The sequence below is a fragment of the Priapulus caudatus genome, unplaced genomic scaffold (genome assembly GCF_000485595.1).
Source record: "Priapulus caudatus unplaced genomic scaffold, Priapulus_caudatus-5.0.1 Scaffold250, whole genome shotgun sequence".
Classification (NCBI taxonomy): Eukaryota; Metazoa; Priapulida; class Priapulimorpha; order Priapulimorphida; family Priapulidae; genus Priapulus; species Priapulus caudatus.
This window is the reverse complement of record NW_014577311.1, coordinates 289,138-304,588: the sequence shown is the minus strand read 5'-3', so window position 1 is coordinate 304,588 and position 15,451 is coordinate 289,138. Positions and strand designations below refer to the sequence as shown.

At 44.9% G+C, this 15,451-nt stretch overlaps 2 protein-coding genes across 5 annotated transcripts in view; one reads left to right on the top strand and one right to left on the bottom strand.

The window, feature by feature from the left end:
- LOC106808052 (serine/threonine-protein kinase ULK4-like) overlaps positions 1–6,571 on the bottom strand; it is a 23,110-nt gene extending 16,539 nt beyond the window's left edge. For 2 of the 4 annotated variants that reach the window (XM_014810607.1, XM_014810610.1), the window contains exons 1-8: positions 6,272–6,571; positions 4,248–4,347; positions 3,777–3,916; positions 3,411–3,570; positions 3,068–3,169; positions 1,873–2,026; positions 1,408–1,550; positions 305–971 (exon numbers count right to left, since the gene is read on the bottom strand). In XM_014810607.1, the coding sequence (XP_014666093.1) occupies positions 305–971; positions 1,408–1,550; positions 1,873–2,026; positions 3,068–3,169; positions 3,411–3,570; positions 3,777–3,916; positions 4,248–4,347; positions 6,272–6,418 (1,613 nt within the window). In that variant the 5' untranslated portion in view covers positions 6,419–6,571. The remainder of the gene's footprint in view (positions 1–304; positions 972–1,407; positions 1,551–1,872; positions 2,027–3,067; positions 3,170–3,410; positions 3,571–3,776; positions 3,917–4,247; positions 4,348–6,271) is intronic. The other 2 variants (XM_014810609.1, XM_014810608.1) reach the window with 2 other exon arrangements.
- A 72-nt stretch (positions 6,572–6,643) lies between these two features.
- On the top strand, positions 6,644–14,988 carry LOC106808055 (myotrophin-like). Its single transcript, XM_014810612.1, has 4 exons — positions 6,644–6,845; positions 8,484–8,594; positions 8,898–8,981; positions 14,062–14,988. The coding sequence occupies exons 1-4, from the start codon at positions 6,777–6,779 to the stop codon at positions 14,146–14,148; spliced, it is 351 nt and encodes a 116-aa protein (XP_014666098.1). The 5' UTR covers positions 6,644–6,776; the 3' UTR covers positions 14,149–14,988.
- The last annotated feature ends 463 nt before the right edge of the window (positions 14,989–15,451 follow it).

The following is a 15,451-nucleotide window of genomic DNA, read 5'->3' as shown; positions in this document are numbered from 1 at the left end:
GAGAGAGAGACGACGACGACGACACACACACACACACACACACACACACACACACACACACACACACACACACACACACACACACACACACACACACACACACACACACACACACACACACACACACACACACACACACACACACACACACACACACACCTTGTGTGGAGCTGATCTCGGGGAAAGGTTGAAGCATTCCTCAGAGGTTGCCTGCTTCGGGTCTGGCAGCTCATCGGCTCTCATCTGTTTGGAGTCAGCGAGCTCCTCCGACCTTGACCGCCTCAGATCAGCTACCTCATCCGACCTTGACTTCCTGGTGTCAGTGACTGCATCCGACCTTGACTGCCTGGTGTCAGTGACTACATCCGACCTTGACTGCCTGGGGTCAGCGACTACATCCGACCTTGACTGCCTGGGGTCAGCGACTACATTCGACCTTGACTGCCTGGGGTCAGCGACTGCATCCGACCTTGACTGCCTAGGTTCAGCGACTGCATCCGACCTTGACTGCCTGGTGTCAGTGACTGCATTCGACCTTGACTGCCTAGGGTCAGCGACTACATCCGACCTTGACTGCCTGGTGTTAGTGACTACATCCGACCTTGACTGCCTAGGGTCAGCGACTGGATCCGACCTTGACTGCCTGGGGTCAGCGACTACATCCGACCTTGACTGCCTGGGGTCAGCGACTACATCCGACCTTGACTGCCTGGGGTCAGCGACTGCATCCGACCTTGACTGCCTGGGGTCAGCGACTGCATCCGACCTTGACTGCCTGGAGTCAGCATCCGCATCTGACTTCGACAGCCTTGGATCGTTCATGTTATCCGAACGTTCCTGCCTGGGGTCGGAGGGCATCTCTGCCATGCTCGCCGAGGCGTGGGTCGCCTCAGCTGCGCTGGTTGTTGCCTCGGCGTCTCCCTCCCCCGCGCCCGGCTCACGCTGCACACGTCGCACAGACGATGAGGTACCTGATGCGAGAGGACGAATCTATTAACGTTCTGCGTGAGCATAGGGACCACCGTTATGCGACACCTGCGGCAGGTCGCGACCTGTTGCTGGCGGCAGGTCGCGACCCCTGCAACAAGTCGTGACCCCTGTGGCAGGTCGCGACCCCTGCAACAAGTTGTGACCCCTGCGGCAGGTCGCGACCCCTGCAACAAGTCGTGACCCCTGCGGCAGGTCGCGACCTGTTGCTTGCGGCAGGTCGCAACCCCTGCAACAAGTCGTGACCCCTGCGGCAGGTCGGGACCCATAGAAGTACAGCACGAAATCGCTAAGTCGTGGCATGCTCGCTCTAGCATCGTTACTATTTACGGAGATTTGAGAATAAGCGCTGGCCCTCTCTAGGAGCGACGACCGTACGCTGCATATATTGTCGTTGCAGGATTGACCTTTGACACGCACCTGTTGACGAATCCCAGCTGGACGTCGCCAAGCTGCCGACGGTGACAGCGCCATCTGTTGGCAGGAGTGAGATCTGATCGCCGACAGCAACCGCTAACAGCTCGTTCCAAAACGGATGGCTCACCAGGTCGGGCCATTTCATTCTGCCACACCAACGAGAACAATGACCGAGTGATTCTGCGACACACTGCCACAGTAGTGCACTCGTCTTAATAGAATAACAGTCCTGTACCTTCATCAAAGTTATTATTATTATTATTATTATTTATAAATCTCTATTGCATGAAATGGTGTAAATGTAAATGCAATGGTGAGAAGTGACCACAGAATAAACCGGTATTATAATCAGTCCTCTGCGCTGGGTTGCAGGTTTAACATTTGATTCTGATTCGTGGTTTCCACGCCGAAGGTTTTGAGCGTTCTTATGGACTTTGATGACGTTTACAAACATATGGGCCTACATACCTATCATCGGCATTCTTGCACATCAGTTTTGCAAGCAAGTCGAGCAAATCAGCAGATGGTGCCTTGCCGTCTTTCCTTTTCAGCGAAGGATAGCCTCCATTTAGAATCTTCTCTCTCTGATCAGCGAAACTCTGTGCTTTATAGGGCGGGTGACCTACAAGCAGAGTCACAGCATTCTGTATTACGGCATGCCACAGCGCATTAAGTTTACATGACATTCGGTTGGTAGCACAGAACTGACTAACGCAGTACATCCCATCATAGAGAGTAACATACGGTGTAGGCTATGGTGTGTGACGGTAAAAAACATCTGATCCTATACTATAGATGGCTATCTGAATGAAATGTGTCGACCAAACGCCCAATTTAATGTGATAGATAAGTAATAGTATATATGTAGTTTTTTACGCTTGATACGCTCGCCATGGGTGCCCATATTAAGCAGCTAGATTAGCGCCTGACTATAGCCGTATTCATGTAATAAATGAAGCAGAGAAACCTGACTGTCCTTACACACGAGGTATAGTGTGTAGTGTACCACCAGATTGTAAACCAGATTGTAAATCAGATCGGCTTTAACAACGAAACACGTCTTCATTTATCAAACCTTGGATTTTGACTCAGAAAGACACCGAATGGTTTGATTGAAATGAGAAGGTTGATCCAGTTGCATTGTTTTGCTAAAACCCTGGTACTGGTAGCTAGTTAACTCAGTTGATTCACATCCCTTAGATCTCAGGCCAAAACAAAATATATGTGTGGTTACCGTTACATGCCGAAAAAAATAGGGTAGGTAGGTAGGGAAAACATTTTATTTTCTTTAAATATTTTATTTACGAACCATGTCCGAAGGATGTGCGTTGTGCCTTTTGAAGCAGGAACTGTCCAATTCATTTTTTATTTCATTTTTTTTACTTTAAAGAAAATTGACAATAAAATGTTTAGGGTCGCTAGGAATAAATAGGGTCGGTCGGGAAACCGTAACCACACCTATATTTTGTTTTGGCCTCACCTAAGTCTCTTTCTCTAAAAATGCCAAATTTAATCAGTGTCCAATTTGAGCAGAAACTATGATGTGTGAAGTCAGTGTGCACTAAGGTTTGGACCCCGATTACATGCTTTCACAGCTGTCAGTTGTCACATAGTTTACATATGTACATTTTACATATTACATGTTTTTGCACATAGTTTTTACCTGTGTAGAGTTCATACAGCACACATCCGAATGACCACAGATCTGATGCCTGGGTGGGGGACTCTCCCAACAGTAGCTCTGGCGCTTTGTAGAGAGTGTTTCCTGTATGAATTTTCCAAGCGAATTTAGAACGCGACAAGTATGCACTGCCATCTACGCGCAACGATAGTTACAACGAAAATAATGCAACAACTCGGGAAACGCTGAAGCAAGAGCCTGTTAGCATGATACAAACACTGTTTGTGCACTTTGTTACTTTACAAATCTTCTTACACACTGGTAAGCAATTGCCTCAGTGTCTTGCTCAGACTAAACCTTAAGTTATGGTGCTTATCATGTATACCTAAGCTAGAGACATCTGTATAACCAGTGGTAGATTCCAAACTGTCATCAAAGTCTTCAGTTTCCGCAAAGCCATCGAGGACATCTTGCAGATCCTCTCCGTCTCGCTGTGCGAGGCCAAAATCTGAATACTTCAGTAGCGGTGTAGAACCAAGCAACACCTACATAATAGAATATGTGCTATTAAGCAGAAGTAAGAGCACTATCTACACGTGTAACTCGATCACTATCCTTCTCATCTGAAATCGGGCTAACATATTGAGCATACTCAGTTACTACAAGGAAATTATAATTTCACAAATGTTTCAAAAATTTCAAAATATTAAAAATGGATGCATATAACACATGTAGTGCTGCAAGTCTATACCTTGTCTGGACAAAGATCACCATATACCATCCCACTCGAATGTATATAGAAGAGTCCAGATGCAAGGTTAATCCCAAGTGTCTGTACTGCTGATTCAGGCATGCAGCCATCTTGCCTGATCACGTCAGTTAATGTTCCACCTTTAACAACATGTAACACAGAAACTCAGCTGCTTACAAGTTACGATATGCACAATACACACCTCTACTATAAGAACCTACTATAAGATTTCTTTACATACATGATAACAGGGGTGAATAATGACAAATTTGGACATGAATGAATTTTTCACATGAATGAAATGCATTTGTCATTATTCACTCCTGAATATAGGGTTAGGTTAATTAGGTTAGGATGAGGTATGGATTAGGGTTATATCATTATATGGCAATAATGTATGACGTTGATCACATAAATGCATGGGTCATAAAAGGGTTAAGCTAATTTAAAGTACCTGATCAGAATACATACCACTGCTTAGCTCGTAGACAACCCAGATGTGGTTAGTGGTTTCATACCACTCGTAGAATCTCACCACATTCTTGCTATTGAGTGAATGTGTCAGTCTCACCTAATTGTAAGAAAGCAAACCTGTGTATTTGTATGAAATCATGCCCCTACAGCAGCAGCAGTAAATCTATATCGTTTCACTCCACCACATACGAAAAACCTGTGGTGGAGCAAAGGGCTATATTAAAGATATGTATGTTGTATCAAGCTCTGGTGATCGTGGGGCAATGAGACTACAGGGTGCGAAATTAACGGGAGTCCGGAGTCTAATACTCCCTAATTTACTGTCAGACTCCCTGATTTGACATATGCAGGAGTCCGTGTGACTCCCTGAAAATTCTGCCATACTAACTACTTCGTTCCGGAGCATGGCCTCGCAGAATTACCGTATTTTTTCAGCTGTCTAAAGAAAATTTGGCGGACGTGCAACCGCATGAATCTTAAAAATAAGCACATGCGTTATTGTTAATATCTTTAATTTTGAACCTCAGACTGCGGACTCCCTCATTTTGCTGCGGACTCCCTCTTTTTGAGGGTAGGGAGTCCGTTGGACTCCCGTGTTCAAAAGTTAATTTCTACCCCTGGACTAGGTTCCATTTAGCAATTAAACGTGCCATTTTCACTATTTAGTAATTCAGAAATGGAAACACTTCTTAACCCCACGCACACAGAGGCAGTGGTGCTGAGAGGGTCTATGTTCCCCAGGGTACTGCCGGAACGTAACCTGGTACTATCTAATATGCCGGACCGTACCTCGCCTACTCCCCTAACGAGTCTAGGGAGTCGCCTACGCCTACTCGATCCCTAACCCTAACCATATCAAATAGTTACCAGGGTACGTTCCGGTATACCGGAAATTTGTCTTTATTAACTCCTCATATTACACATGTTGCCATATATTTGTGCGTGCATGCATATGTGCACTTCTGTGTGTGTGCGTGCGTGCGTGGGTGCGTGCTGTAGTTTGCGTGCGTGCGTGCGTGCATGCGTGCTGTAGCGTGAGTGTGTGTGGTAGAGTGAGTGCTATAACGTGTGTGTGTTGTAGCGTGAGTGTGTGTGGTAGAGTGAGTGCTATAGCGTGTGTGTGTTGTAGCGTGAGTGTGTGTGGTAGAGTGAGTGTGTGTGGTAGAGTGAGTGCTATAGCGTGTGTGTGTTGTAGCGTGAGTGCGTGCTGTAGCGGGAGTGTGTGTGGTAAAGTGAGTGCTATATAGCGTGTGTGTGTTGTAGCGTGAGTTATAGCGTGTGTGTGTTGTAGCGTGAGTGCGTGCTGTAGCGGGAGTGTGTGTGGTAGAGTGAGTGCTATATAGCGTGTGTGTGTTGTAGCGTGAGTGCGTGCTGCAGCGTGAGTGCGTACTGTAGCGTGAGTGCGTACTGTATCGTAAGCGCGTGCTGTAGCGTGTGTGCCGTATGGTATGGTAGGGGAGAACTTGGCAATGGGACCCGGGTGTAGCGCGTTTTTGAAGTTGACAAGGAATGACAGATCGCGTGTACAGTAGGCCTAAAGCATCAATTTATTTTTACTTGCTGCGACTGTGAAAGTCCAGCACTTGGGGATATAGCCTACGTTAAGAACATTAAACATAGCACAAGTATTACTAGCTCTAGTAACTATAGCTCATAGGGTCTATGTCCCCCAGGGTACTGCCGGAACGTACCCTGGAAACTATCTGATATGGTTAGGGTTAGGGTTAGGGGTAGGGGTAGGGTTAGGGAGTAGGCGTAGGCGACTGCCTAGACTCGTTAGTGGAGTAGGCGAGGTACGGTCCGGCATATTAGATAGTACCAGGGTACGTTCCGGTATACCGGACCGTACCCATGCAGGGCCAGGGGCAGGGTACTTTCCGGCAGTAGGGTACCCTGGAGGACATAGACCCTCTCAGCGTAACTACCGTATAGCCCGCGTACAGTTGCCGCAGGCAATTGCGCGGCTTGCGGCAACTGTACGCGGGCTATAGTTACTAGAGCTAAAGTATTACGATCCTTACAGCATTGGTGACCTCAGGCCGTAAAAACTTATCATAACGGTGGATAGCAACGAAGCTGAGGGTTCCTCTCTTCCGACCCTTGTAAACAACTGAATGGTCTGATGGGAGTGATGCAGAAATCTGCCCGTAAATGACATAATTGTCCATGTTCGCCGGAAGCAGTACATAAGTGTAATAATAATATGTTTCACAATATCAATACGTGCAGCCCCAGTTACAAACTCAGTTTGAAACTGGGAAACACGGTGGTTATCAACTCTGTTATCAACTTGTCAGCTTCTAAAATTTCTAACTGGACAAGTTGCCCGCTTAACTACCGAACAAGTGAGCATCGGTGCCAGTGTCACTTGTTTCCCAGAGAAATCCTTGGGGTCAAATGACTCAAATCATCATCCCGTGCTATTTTTAGATAGGCACACGCTTGGCTACTGTACTAGCTACGGGGCAGAAACTTTCTTTCTACTTCTAGTCTTATTTTTTAGCGTAATTAGGTTCTGTAGACAATATGGGTGATTTTGTTTGGGCATTAAAGAATGGAGACATGGAAAAAGTAAAAGAGCTCGTGGAGAATCAGGTATGAGCATAATAATTAATATAATAATATCAGCGCAGTCGGAAGACCCGAGACTCGAGAGGCGGATGTAAGTCTATCATCTATGACTGTCACTGACACTATGTATCATCATCATTGTAGTTAATCATTTTATCATTATGTCATCAATGCAATGTACATGCTCTAGTAACTGTAGCCCTTGTGCCCTGCGGCAACCGTACGAGGGCTATAGTTACTCGAGCTCATAGGGTCTATGTCCCCCAGGGTACTGCCGGAACGTACCCTGGGTACGGTCTGGTATACCGGAACGTACCTTGGTCACTATTTGATATGGTTAGGGTTAGGGTTAGAGTTAGGGTTAGGGAGTGGGCGTAGGCGACTCCCCAGACTCGTTAGTGGAGTAGGCGAGGTACGGTCCGACATATTAGATAGTACCAGGGTACGTTCCAGTATACCGGACCGTACCCAGGGTACGTTCCGGCAGTACCCCGGGGGACATAGACCCTCTCAGCATTACTAGAGCTATGCACATACTACATGTATGGCTAACTTAGTAGCTTACTTAGGCTGAGAGGGTCTATGTCCCCCAGGGTACTGCCGGAACGTACCCTGGGTACGCCGTACGGTCCAGTATACCGGAACGTACCCTGGTACGTATACCCCCCTGGTACTATCTAATAGGCCGGACCGTACCTCGCCTACTCCACAACGAGTCTAGGGAGTCACCTACGCCTACTCCCTAACCCTAACCATATCAGATACTACCAGGGTAGGTTCCGGTATACCGGACTGTACCCAGGGTATGTTCCGGCAGTACCCTGGGGGGCTTAGACCCTATGAGCCTTACTTAGTTTATAGTTACTAGACGGAGGGGTAATTTGTATTTTATTATGTATGTGTTGTTGTTTGTTGTTTTATATAATTGGCCCAATGATATAAGAGCTGTCCACATTTGCACATGTCGCACATTGCGAAAATGCATTGTGGACAGCGCTTATAATCCATGAACCATAATTTACATATATAATATTGTAACAATCGCGGGTACGGTGGTCACTGAGGCTGATAGGGTCTATGTCCCCCAGGGTACTGCCGGAACGTACCCTGGTAACTATCTAGCTGATATGGTTAAGGAATTAGTGTTAGGGTTAGGGTTAGGGTTAGGGTTTGGGAGTAGGCGTAGGCGACTCCCTAGACTCGTTAGTGGAGTAGGCGAGGTACGGTCCGTCATATTAGATAGTAGTATTTAGTACCAGGGTACGTTCCGGCAGTACCCTGGGGGACATAGACCCTATCAGCGTCACTGAGTAGTGGTACTCAGTACTCCACACACACAGTACTGGTACTGGTGACTAGTGGTACCCTACTATGAACATTGTTACTTTTAACACCAGTTTAATTTGTCAGTGATCGACGGCAGATTAGTTAGCAAACATTTTTGGCAGAAGCATGACAACATGCAAAATCAGTCACGACCGGTGCCGTTCCTCACGTGGTGTTCCCATAGCATCTGCAGTTAAAAGATAATTATTGAAAACAAGATCTATTCAAACTCCAATCAATGTGGGATCAGTAACTGAGTAAATGAACTGCTATCCTGTCATTGATGAGTGAGTAAACTAAACTGTTTTTAAATATTAATTGACTTTGTCTTTGTAGAAAGTGAATGTGAAAGAAGAGATCAGCGGTAGACCACCTATACATTATGCAGCTGACTATGGACAGAAAGATGTCATTAAGTATCTACTTGAGGCAGGAGCAGATGTAAATGTAAGATTCTTCAGTTTGGTCAATAATTACTTCTTGCTATGTATACCTTGCTATCTAATTGCCTCTTGCTACTATGCATGGTGTAATTATATTAAGACTAGTTTCCCTCGTTTCAACTATGACATCTCAGATTAACAAGCTCATATTCGCAAAGAAATCTATGTGGAATTATATAGTTAGTGCATTATTGCAATGGCTGTACCATTATGTATGATTGTAAACATGCCCAACTGGTTTGGTTCTGTTCTATGGTGATACACTCAGTGACTCACCCTCACTCATTCTCTGTTTGCCATATTTCAGTCCATTGACAAACATGGGATAAGTGCCTTACTAGCTGCAATCTGGGAAGGACATACAGATTGTGTAAAGTTTATGTTAGAAAAGGTATACTACATTAGTCAATTCTAATTTTGAGTTTATTTAGCTATAAGTTGTTATATTTATGCATGTATATAAAATATTGTTTTATTATACAGCAGACATTAAAGGGATATTCACTCGAACTTTCAAGCGGCAAAAATGAACTACTTTAATATTGCACGCTTCTACTTGCCTATATATGTGTGATAGGTGAAAAAAAAATTGCTCAGGAATATGCTGATTCAAAGCTTTTAGACTACAAAGTAAAACATTCGGGTCAAATGTTTTAAACGCGTTTACCATTGCCGCTATGCGGCGATATCCGCACACTTGCTGTGTTATGTATACATGTATGAACCATGCTATGTAAAATTATACACACTGGCAGGTTATGACCCAATTGATGGATATTCTGAGCGAGCGAGTGAGTCGAGAGTCCTGTCAGGTTTTGTTGGGTTTTTAGCACGTTCTATCTCGAAAACGGTTACGGTAAAAATTCTGAAATTAATAACATAAACAGTCGAGGTGTCTCTCTGTCTAGACTACAAAGTCTGATTTCATAAAATGATTTATATTAAAAGTTATGATATCTGAAAGTGGCTACACTGAATCGATTGAAATGATGGTTGCTCAAATAGAAACAATATGGCGCCTACGGAACCGCGGCGAAAAGCGTTTTTCGAGTTGTTTCTTCGATGAGCAAATATAGGCTTGATACATATTTTTACAGTTTTATTTTCAACGCTAAAATTCAGTTAAAGTGTAGTGAGTTATTTACTGACGTTTTTACAGTGGTTTGTTACACAAATTTACGTGGAAAGTTTGTGGGAAGCTACCTTTAAGCACTGTGGTACCTAGGTGGTAGAACATGTATATTATGTATTAATACGGATATCAAGTAGGCACCATTTAATATTGGTGTTTTATTTATATGTAAGCAATTCAATGTTGAGCCATGGTATCCTATAATTCCTTTGCTATACCTGCCAAATAAGTGTGTGTGCATGTATCAGTGTTGTAGTCGAGTCCGCACCCCCCCGAGTCCGAGTCCTAGTCTGCGCCACCCGAGTCCGAGTCTGAGTCCAGTTTTTGATTAAAAAAAAGGGGAAAATCGAAAAAAGGGAAAAAATCGGGAAAAAAGGGGATCAACCGGAAAAAGGGAAAAAAGGGAAAAAATCGCAACAGTGCATCGTAGACATTCGAAAGTGTATAGTCAGCCGAAAATACAGAGACACGAGTCATACGAAACGTGTCAAAGTAACGGATCCATTTGTGTTTTACGAGATAGACACAGCTTGTTGAACCAAATGAGAGAGTGCTAGTACCTTCGAAGTGATAGAAGATGAGAAAGAAGTGGTAGAAAAAGAGCAAAGGGACGAAGTGACAGCAGATTTAAACCAAAGGGACAAGAATCTTAATCGAGCCATTGAAAACGTTACAAGATTAGGCCGTGTATCTAGACAAGTGCCGCAGAGCGACAGCACTCACCTGACGGCAGGTGTTCTGATGCTAAACTCGGGGGCAAACGAATCAAGAGCACCCTCCCATCGCCGCGTTCGCTCTCCCTCGTTGTCTCTCATTCTTTCTCTTTCGCTCTCTCGCTCGCTCGATCACACTCTCGCTCTCTCTCTCGCTCGATCACACTCTCTCTCTCGCTCGATCACACTATCTCTCTCTCTCTCTCTCTCTTTCTCTCTCTCTCTCTCTGTCTCTCTCTTCTCGCTCGCTCTCTCTCTCCCTCTCTCTCCGCTCGCTCACACTCGACATCTTCCCTCGTGATGCAGGTGTCTCTCTCTTTCTTTTTGTCGTTGTCTTTCTCTCTCTGTTCTCTTCCTCTCTCGGCTCTGCTCTCATCTCTTACTCTTTGGCCTCACTCTCTTCTCTCTCTCTCTCTCTCTCTTTCTTCTCTCCACTTCTTTCGGCCCGCATCTCTCTTTTCTCTCTCTCTCTCTCTATCGCTCTCTCTAATTTCACTCTCTCTTTCTTCCCCTCTCTTCTCTCTCTCTCGTCATCGCTCTCTTGGGCCTCTCTCTCTCCTCTTCCTCTCATCTCGGGGAGCGCGCCTCTCTCTGGCCACTCTCACCCTTCTCTCTCACTCTCTTCCCCTCGCTCTCTCTCTCCCTCTCTCTCTATTCTCTCTTTCTCGAGGCGGTTTAGCGGCTGCCGCCGACGAGGCTGTTACGACTGATTGTCTATAGTCATATACAGGACGCTGGATTGTCTATCAGACTGATTGTTGATGCGTCTTCTAACCTAGCAAGACCGTTTCGTGGAGCTAGCAAGGCGGTAACTTTTTATATAACTTTTCACATAAATGTTTATACTATAGTATATGTTAATTCGGGTGGACTCCGGCAGCCCCATGTTTATACATATGTTAACTCGAGGTTTCCAGCAGCCGGCCAGCGATCGCGTAGAAAATATAAAATTGCTCTAAAAGCTGCTTATCCGCAGACAACGCTACCTGACAGATCTACTTGTTGTCCGTGGGCAAATGACAAGTACGAAACAAAACGGATAGGCCCATATTGTCAAACACTGGATGGTATCAGGAGCCTTACTCGAGAAATGTCGTTGGCATCGTTATGAAAGTTGCCACGACGATTGGGCGTACACTGGTAGTCTGGAAGCTTCCATCGTACGTCGTTTATAGCTAACAAACTATTTGCAAGGACAGTAATAGTTAAGACTCGTCATTTACCTACCACAAAGGCCTCACAGGCTTGAAATAGAGAGCTGCCACCTGTACCTAATTAACGCAAGGCAGTTAAAACTACAACGATAACTATCACCACTACATGCACTGGCAGTGGCCACTGAGGCACTTCGCGCATATTAACACAACTGACAGTTACACAAATGCCATTAGAATTATATACGATTTAAGCGGAAGCCATAAAACCTTCTTCAAGCAAATTTAGCTTTTGAAATTTCACTTGACATTGTAGCCTCATACATCCAGAGCATGTTATAGATTCTACTAGCAAAAGCCCCAGCAGTCCAAATCTTCTAACACAGTAACAGTTAAACAAATTCCATGTTTAAATCCTCCTCTGAGGTCAAGTTTAAGTTATCAGAACACCTTACTCTTCGCACAAACTCAGTTGGAAAGCACATTTACATGGTCTTTCAATAAAGCCATAGAAAATGCTACGGGCTAACCGCTGAAACAAAAAAAGTTTTCCAATCGCTCCGTCACACCATGTCCTCAGCGCACACAATGTCTTTAAAATTCAGTATGCCTGTGCCCCATTGACTTTGACCTGTGACCTCAATTTCGAGCAACAGTGATGCTTTTCCTACCATGATGCTAGTACACCAACTATCACGAGCCTAGTCGAGCCGTTTAGATTGTGGCCGCAATTCTTCATTTCCTCCCCTCACTACCTTAAGTTAAGGCAGGGAATGTTCCCTTTTTACACTCTTGACCTGTTGACCTTTGACCCCCAGCTTCGACAATCCCAACTCGTTTTGACGATCCCCCCTTGAATGTGGCGCCGAATATCGTGAACCGTACGTCTGAGCTGGTTAAGATTTGTGCCCAACTGTTGACGTACGGACGACGCACGGCGCCCGCCCCCGCTTCTGTCTCCCATCCGTCCCCTCCGGCGACCCAAGACTCAGACACCATCGGGCGCCAAGCAACCCAAGGCACTTTCAACTTGGCCAAACACTCCTTCTTATTCTGCAACCACAACCCTCGCACGCCCAGCCTGCACCGCCACCTCGACCACTCGACCCTGCCCCTTTCACAGCGAGCGCCACACCCCCACGTCACCACCTGCCGAAGTGTCACCCCCACCTTGCTCCCGAAGACCCCGCTACCCCTGGCAGAAACGACATACTACTCGTTGGCCAACGGACGGACGATAGTGCGATTCTACAAGCTGCATCTGACTATGTCAGATGAGCTAAAAACCTAGGAGTTTTAGTTTTAAATTCTTGTAAACTGCGTGTTACAATATGTACAGTTGTGTACTATGTATGTATTGGCCTGGAGCCGGCCTCGACCCGAGTCCTCGAGTCCGAAGGGCTCGAGTCCGAGTCCGAGACCGAGACCAAGGAAAACGGTCTCGAGGCCAAGACCGGCCTCGAGACCTACAACACTGGCATGTATGCCTGTGTGCATGCGTGCTGGCACGTGTATGTATATCAGGGTAAAAAATACACGGGAGCGATGAGCGATTCGCTCTTCAAACCTCTAAAATCGCTCCCGTGAGGCTCAAAATAGCTCCCGTAAAATTTTTTGACAAGAGCTATTTTGTCCACAGACTTGAAAAAGAGCTCTCGTGAAAAAAAAGGGATTTTTTCCCTGATGTATATACAACAGAATAATCTATTGATTAGATGGATAGATAGATGTCAATATTGATACATGGTTTTATAGTTGCAAGGCATATTATTTGTTTCACTAGTGTCAGTGCTGTGATTTCAACAGTTCATGTGACTGTCACAGACATTCTCAGTAATTAGTTGTGTGCTTAGAGCAAGTCAGGTATGTTTCGCTCTAGACAGCTATGTGTATGCTATGTGTATGCCTACACACTTCACTCTTACTGATCCTAAATATAGTTCGACAGTGTAACGAGCAACGAGACTCCAATTTCATCCTAGCGCTAGGGACACAGCTGGGTCTCAATTGACCACCACTCCCCTTCTATTATCGCAACTCTTACTACTATAAATAGCCATGAACTGATCTGTTCTCTCCAGCTGAAATAAAACCTCACACGTGGCTTGGCCGGACCACTACCCAAACAAGCATCATTGCGCTTACAATAATATTAAGATTCTGGGAATAACACACAGTTCGGGGAGTGAAAGATATGCAGCACACACCGCACATTGATATGCAGCACACACAGCACATTGATATGCAGCACACACAGCATATTGATATGCAGCACACACAGCATATTGATATGCAGCACACACAGCATATTGATATGCAGCACACACAGCATATTGATATGCAGCACACACAGCATATTGATATGCAGCACACACAGCATATTGATATGCAGCACACACAGCATATTGATATGCAGCACACACAGCATATTGATAGGTATAGTGGCTAATCGGTGCATTGTTTTTATTACAGGGGGCAAGGAAAGAAGGCGCTGCACCTGATGGCACAAGTTATCTAGACTGTGCTGAGAAGCAGGTGATCAAGGCTCTGCTTAAGTGAGAGTGCTCCCGTGAATGTAAAGGACATGTGAAATCGCTCATTGCAGAATGATGTTTTTAATCGTGGAGTTGAACACCAGGACAAGTTTTCTGCAACTCTGCCCAAGTCGCGCAGCCACAGCAGCGTGGGCCTGCACACATTGCCGCTCTCTGGAATGCAAGAAGCATTGACTGAAGGGTGTCAGATGCTGTAGGAACTAGAAACTCTGGGATTTGGGACATCTGCTCGCAGGCAGGCAGCTTGGCCCCTTGATTTTCTCATTGCAAATGTTACTTATTTAACTTAGATTTATAAGTGGCCATGTGAGAGTTGTAGCGGTTGTGTCTCTTGTTTGGTACTTCATCTCTTCTTTGTAGGATGGTATTGGAAGCACGCAGGTACAGACACTTGAAACTATTCAACGTGTTACAGGAACTGTAGCTAAGTCTGTTATGTAAGTCTGTGGCCATTATTGCGGCTGTTTTCAATCATGTGTTGTCTTTTCTAATATACTTAAATGCCAAACAACGTGCTTACTGGTCTTTAGGTGGAAAAACTGTAATCATATTACCAAATTATATCTGCATGAATTTCGAAACATTGGTTCAAACAGTCATGATTATACCAGATTAGTTTTATGCAGCTTTATGCAGGCTTCCAAGTTTGTTTTCTATATTTTTGTATTCCAATTCAAAATAGTCAAGAGTTGAGAGGCAAGTAATTTGTATTTGCTATGTTACGTGAATTGGTGGCAAGAATATTTTATACACTTGTATTTTACTATAATATAATGCTTGAAATAATTGTAAAACTTACAAGTGGATTATAGAGAATTATAAAATTATTTGAGTATAAATTGTAGGCATTATTATTACTTTCTTTCAAAGTAAGTGGAAGTTCCTCAACGTATAAAACTAGAAAGGGCAGTTGTCGCCAACTACATGTATCCCCCCCTGATCTAGTATGAATGAAATATCTCTGTAAGGACGTAGAAGGTAGGTAAAGTTAAATAAGTTACAAAGACAAAGGTTTGTTACACAACTCATCTGCCTGAGATGTGCAAGTATGTTAAAATTGGTTGCCTTAGGGGTTTTGGTACGCGACACACCTTCTCCCCAAGATGTGTAAGTATACGAAGTTAGCTCGCGCTAGGTCAATTAGGGGCTGAGTTATAGAGCAGAAGGGAAATATGAAGGTCAAGGTCAAAGTCAAATAAAAGCCGCAGTGACGTGGTTTTGGTACGCGACACACATTCTCCCCAAGATGTGTAAGTATACGAAGTTTGGTCGCGCCAGGTCAGTTAGCGGCCGAGTTAAGGCGCACA